The 6,536-nt window shown below is 34.4% G+C and overlaps 1 protein-coding gene across 1 annotated transcript; it reads right to left on the bottom strand.

Annotated features, from left to right (window-relative positions):
- Positions 1 to 3,095: 3,095 nt before the first annotated feature.
- LOC137824676 (protein FAF-like, chloroplastic) lies at positions 3,096 to 5,559 on the bottom strand. The gene is made up of 2 exons (XM_068630349.1): positions 5,390 to 5,559; positions 3,096 to 4,998 (listed from the first exon to the last, which is right to left on the bottom strand). Exon 2 carries the CDS (start codon positions 4,965 to 4,967, stop codon positions 3,384 to 3,386), a length of 1,584 nt encoding a protein of 527 aa, XP_068486450.1. The 5' UTR covers positions 4,968 to 4,998; positions 5,390 to 5,559; the 3' UTR covers positions 3,096 to 3,383.
- Positions 5,560 to 6,536: the final 977 nt, after the last annotated feature.

Genomic DNA, 6,536 nt, shown 5'->3' with positions numbered 1-6,536 from the left:
GAACTGATGTGTTTGTAAGTGATTGGTACTGTTTTTTAGTGGATTCCACCTTGGGGTAAGGTGAGACTGGACGTAGCTCTGTATGAGTGAACCAGTATAAAAACTTGCATGCCTTTTCTTCTCATCCCTGCACTCATTTCTAGTTTTGATTAATTCTGTCAAGAACTTAATCTGTGCTTTTGAAATTGAATCTGTTAATTCTGGGTTTAAGTAAAAACTGTTCTTCCTGATTTGTTAAAGCTCTCTAATCACAAACAAGGCAGTTGTATATGATGTTTTAAGTGATCTGTGAACAAACAGTCTATTCATTAAAATCCGAGAAAGAGTCATTCTCCTTAAAACCTTGTGTTGAGTGAATTTGTTTGATTTCTAAGCATAGTTGTATCCTTCATCCTCATAATATCCAGCTGATCTGATTCTGTTATAATTATCTGTTGATCACAATTTTATATTGAACAAATTCAAATTGTGCTAGACTGCTCTGAAGAATCAATCTGTTTCATGTAAAAACAATATGTTCTTTTTGCCTCTGATATACGATATACTGAAAATTGTGTGTTCTTGCAAAAATTTTATAAGCTCAATTCACCCCTCCCCTCTTGAACTTAGACACTAATAGACCCAACAAAATAAACTTGTGAATCAACCTGTTTCCTTTTACTATTTTATAATCTCTATTTTAATTTTTCTGCACAACAATCTCAACCTCTTTTATTTTTATGTTAATTATAATAATTTCTATTATTAAAAATAAGTTTTGAATACTGTGTCAATTGGATTTACTTTTAGATTAGTTGGCGACAACATGAAATCATCTATCCTTATTTATACTATCATCTCTTTAGTGTTAGACGGTATAACACTACATTAAACGGTTTCTAGTAAAATCATTTTAATTTGATTCTTAGACGATAATAATGTGGCAAAATTATTAATTGCAGCAATCAAATTACATATTTAAAAGACAAATAGTATTTCATCGATCGATAGATTCTTTTAATATTGTTTTTCTTTAGAAATGGAGTTTTACTTAACTTATTTATACTAATTTTTAACATAATATCAAAATAAACCTTCATTTGTAATCGAAAAATGGACTTAAGCAATGACATATAACTTTTTTTCGTTTCTCATATCTCACCTCGCTTTATCCTCTGTCTATCCATATTTTAATTTCTAAGTTTCTGTAGAAAAAAGAAATTGGATTATGCCATCTACCCAAAATGTTTGTGGGTTAAGTCAGCTTTTCTCTGCTCCTTTTAGCCCTTTCATGAAACACAGAATTGGAAGGTTCCGTTTTCACTTTCTTGGTTCCGTTTTAGTCATATCAAAAGGTATTTTCTGAGAAAAATATTTTTTAAAATGGTAAAACTTTCTGGTACCAATACAAATTCGGAATTTGCCTGGTAATTCATAATCATAACAAATTGTTCTGTTTTTAATTATAGTAAATATAAAATAACTTGAGATATGATTTTAATCCTGTTCTGTGACGTTTCTTAAATTTTCACATAACTTGTTAAATGTTGAAAACTCTAATCAAGAAAGTGTTAGACTCTCACTCTCACTAGTATTTTAAACATTACAATGTTTATATTTACATTAATTTCTCAATAAGCACAGTTAATAAATCGTCTGAAAGGTAAATATACTGTCCAACATCAAATCTCACCTTTGATCTCTTGGTTCCAAGTGGCATCTTCTTTCACTATGACATGTGTATGTAAGTGTGTAAAAAATGCAATCTATAATATATTCACTTTTAACACTTTTATCAGTTGAAGAGATTAAATTCAAAAGCTCAAAAGCAATGGCTAAGAAAATTCTTCAAGGAGAAAATTCCTAACTGTGTGGATGGGTAATAATACAAGTAAACAAAGGAAATGTCTTCTTTCTTAGGAAATTACTAGAGAAAGAAAAAGAGAGTAGCATGATATGTAACATGATTACTCACAGGAACAACGAACACAATACAAACACTTTAATCTGTGTAATCTATTAAAAGTTTAAATTTATTTTTAAAAAAATAATAATTTTAACAAATTTCATATTATAAAAAAAATATGATAGGATTTGTTCTTTTATTAATATATATATGATACAAATTCCAATAATATATATAATTTAAATAATTTTTATTATATATAAGATTTGTTCTTTTATTTTTATTATAATTTTGTTTTACAATAAATAATGAGTTTTTAAATTTGAAATTATGTTAAAATTATCGTAAACTCTAAAATATATTTTGAATTAAATACTTTAGTCATATACATGTCAATATCCAATACATATCCAACATTGAAGCACACCATTTAAATTAAAAAACACCATTTTAAAAAACGTGCTTCCAACACCATTTAAGCTGTGACCCAGTTTCATAGTTAGCATGTAAAGCATGCTTTAGCATTAGCAACATATTGGAAGTAAAATCACACTCCATGTTAATTTTTTATTCATAAGTTTGTGTATTTCTGTTTTGTATTGGTAAGTCGTCATCTCCACCCACAGAAAATTGACAGCTAAAATATATATATCAGTTGAAGTTGGTGATGCTGTCATCATCTTTTCCATAGTTGTTTTACATGTTTAATCATATCATTCAAAAATGCATTGATGATGTTGCATGATACATATGGCTACATTTTCCTTTTTCAGTGGTAGGCTCTTTGCCCAACTTTATTTCTGAAAACCAAGGAATGCATGAGTCGGTGGATGTACAAGCATTAGCTGCAGTATGTAATCATTAGAAAATTGTTGTTATATTTTTGTAATATTGTATTGCAGTATCTTATGATGATGTTAAAATAATAAATTTATGTTTTCATTTCATATCCCTCAGGAAATTGTAATTGTGAATATAAGAAAGAAATGTATGAATATAATTTGGTTGGTTGAGTTTGTTAGCTTAAGAGTGAGGAAGGGCAAAGCATATGAGGGAATGATCATGGTGTTCCCAAAAAATAAGACCAATTAGGCAGGACAGGACCGATTCTGAAACCCCATTGGTTAGGATTAGAAAAGCAAGAAAGTTGAAAAAGCTAAGAAACGATGATAATTTTAGAGCAAGACAAGACAATGGAAGAAGTCAAAGATGAGCTAAGATTACGTTGTGTATGTATTAGACCATTAGCCAATAGCAAATACAGACAGATAAATAGTATTATATATCACAACACTGTTCAACTCATTTCTTTGATCTCACAACACAAATAAAGTATTTTCTTCTCTCTCTCTATCCCTTTCTCCCACTCCCTTTTCCCTTATTTGACTACACTAAACAGCTCCCTCAAAGACTGGAACCAGGTAGAGATAAAAGGATGATGGAGCAATAAATAGTGTTTTCAGCAATGATTTTGAGTACTTGTTTCTCACTCACTCACTCAAGAGGTGGCAATGCAACAGGGTTCCCAGAACAGAAACGACCTTCTAGAATCCTTGCAACTCTTCAAATTCTGAACCAAGTAATCACCATTCTTCCCTCTTAGAACCACCAACTGTTGTTGCTCCCTTGGGACCACCTTGTTCATCTCCCCGGAGACAACCACCTTGCTCTTCATGTTCTCTTGATGATTGTGATGATGTTTTTTGTTTTGGTCAAGTGGGTTAAGTTTCACACTAGTACCTTTTGATGAAGCAGAGTTGGTCCTCCAATAGTACTCATAAGCATTGAAATTGAAAGATGCTGCAGCTGCAGCCACAGCTGGTGCTGATGGAATCAACCTTGCCACCCTTGGCCTGGGAGGCAGTGATTGTGCCCCATTAACATCATCAAATTTGGTCATCTCATTGAACTTCTCCGCCCACTTTGGATTCCTATTCACTACCCCGATTGGCTTATTCTTTTTATTCATCATCAAAGCCAACCCATGAACACTACTTGTCACCCCACTGGACAATAAGGGTCCTTTCTCCATCACTCTCTCATATTCCATGAAGCCAGAATTCACTCCAGTGGAAGATACTCGTGGTTTCCTCCCAAAACCGTATTCTTCTTCCTCTTCTGCCTCATCTTCCCCAAATTCCAACCCTCCTAAGTATTCTTGCTCCACACAACCATCATTCTCTTCTTCTTCTTCTTCTTCCTCCTCCTCTTGGTGATTGGAGAAAGAGAGGACAAGGCGACCACCTTGGCGCTGAATGCTGAAATTGTTGTGAGAAGGGACAGAAACAGCTTCTAGAACCAACCTTCCATTGTCTCGGCGTGAACGCATGTGAAGTGAAGGACCAGCTTGTTGATGAGAGAGTGAATGGAGTGGTGGAGGGAAAGCACGTGTTGGTGACGAGGACTTCTTTGTAGCCACCACTGAAGCATAATTGCTCAACTCTTCTTCTTCTTGGTGTGTTGGTTCTGCAACTTTCTCTTCTTCCTCTGCATCCCCTGTCTCAGAAGAAGAGTAAGAAGAGACCAACAACCCATCAGAGCCAGTCTCGGATCCGAGACTCTCTGTGCAGATTTGGAGGCTCTTCTCATTCAAACAACTCTTGGATCTTTTCACAAGAGGGTGAACATAAGGTGACACAGGAAGAGATTTCGAGATTTCATCTTTTCCTTTCAGGGATATGATTGAACTCCACGTATCAAATGGCCCTGATTTCTCTTGCTCCTCCTTCTTGTTCCGTTGGATGGAACTCCAAATCTCGAGCCTCTCTCTTTCAGCTTCATCTTCAAGCTCCTTGTTACTGCTCTCTTCATCTTCCCAGTCACCAATGGTTTTGGCATGCACGAGTTCTTCGGAAGTAGCAATGGTTTGAGAGAGCCAGTTCTTTGAGGACATGTCTGCCGAGAGAGCTCTTCGCAGAGAAGAAGCAGAAGAAACAGTGTTTATGTTAGTGTTTGAGTCCAAAATGGTGATGATGCCCTGCTTCTGCATCATGGTCTCTTCTTCTATCTTCGCAGAGGAAGAAGAAGAAGATAAGAGGTTGTTGTTGGTGGTGTTGGTCATGACAATTGAAGGTGCTGACATGTCCAATAGAAAGTGCTGCTTACTTAGCTGGCTGCAGAAAAAAAAGTCACAAGAATTTAGAACAAAACGCCAAGTAGCAACAACAACAACATCATAAACACTCCCCTAGAATTGTATGTGATGATAACTATAAAGCAGTGAAGTGAGTCACAAGTGTTATAAAACAACAAAAGAGTTATCAAGTTTCAAAGTGGAGTCAGATAGGTAACATGCATGAGGTTTTGGAAAACGCACAATATAAGTGAGGTGTGGGGAAAATGCATGCACAAAACTAAAATACATTATTCCAAGTGATTTTAGTGTTGTTTTCTGATCAGAAATGAAGCTTTATCTCAATTCTGACTAGAAAAGACAAGAAAAAAAGCACTTAAAAAATTGTATATAAAATTTGTACAAGAGTGAAGTGAAGTATGAAAATATACCTTGAATGAAACAAGGCAATAGCCTCCAACAGAGGTCTCTAGGGAGAGACCACTGTGAGTGGAAGTAGGAAGTAGGAAGGATGATGAGGATGAGGGTTGGAGATTGTGAGTGTTGTGGTGGTTGAATTGAATGGAATGGTATGGTTTGGGTTGTGGTTGATGATGGGAATGGAGGGAGGAGGGAATGAGGGTATTTGTAGGGGGCCAAAAGCTCTAGGAACCGTGTTCACTGGACCCTACTTACGCACCAGGAAAAGACTCCTTTATGATTTCCATTTTATTTTTCTTTACCTTTTTCCATTTTTATTATGGACACAGGTTTGTGAGGGATTCTTGAAAATGATAATGTGTCTATTTATTTTAGATAATTTCAAGATATAAATTCATGCATGTTGTCAAAATTTATGAATACCTTGCACTTAAACATATTACAACAGATCATCCCAAATTGCCACTACTTCATTAGGTGCAAGTGTTTTAGGAGAAACAAAAACTATCCACACATTTTTTAAAAGTCATATTATTAAACTTACAAAATTATAAGAAAAATTATTAAATAAGAAATGAAATTTAAAAATCAAGATTTTAAATCTGACCAAATTTAAGATTTCCATGTGGTTGGATACATAGTGATAATGTATTTGAGTAGTAGAGAAAATTTCACTTGAAATTGTTTGGGCCAAATGATTAATTGTCAGTTGAGAGTTACTTTGATATTGTAGTAAAATTCATCTAAGAATATGAACATGAGGATTTTTTAGGCATGAATGGACACTGTCTTTAAGAACTTCTCTGCGATGTATTGCACAAGTTCCTTAAAGTACAACAAAAACTTTTCAGGCAGTACCAAGGATCACACAAAATGTGTGAAAGTGTGTTTTGGAAGAGAAAAAAGACACATATTTATAGAAATTAGAGACTTGACCTACACAGTCACACGTTCCCATGATCACCTAGGTTACAAAAGTTTTGGAGAAACATTACGTAGATAGTGGAGGCACGTTGCGGAGAAAGTGGAGACAACGTTCATGGAACCTAAAAGCCAAGGATCACGTAAAGCTAGGGTCAAACAATCACAAGACCAAATAAAAAAGTCTAGATAAGTTTTAAAATTTATATTAATCAAAGGCAAAAAAATTATAAAAAT

Source organism: Phaseolus vulgaris, chromosome 11 (genome assembly GCF_051622355.1).
Source record: "Phaseolus vulgaris cultivar YP4 chromosome 11, ASM5162235v1, whole genome shotgun sequence".
NCBI classification, from domain to species: domain Eukaryota; kingdom Viridiplantae; phylum Streptophyta; class Magnoliopsida; order Fabales; family Fabaceae; genus Phaseolus; species Phaseolus vulgaris.
Note: the sequence above shows the minus strand (reverse complement) of the source record. Positions and strands in the feature narration are given on the sequence as shown.

Bases quoted from the DNA above. Each gene is read 5' to 3' on its own strand.
- LOC137824676 (XM_068630349.1), bottom strand. From the start codon at position 4,967: ATGTCAGCACCTTCAATTGTCATGACCAACACCACCAACAACAACCTC.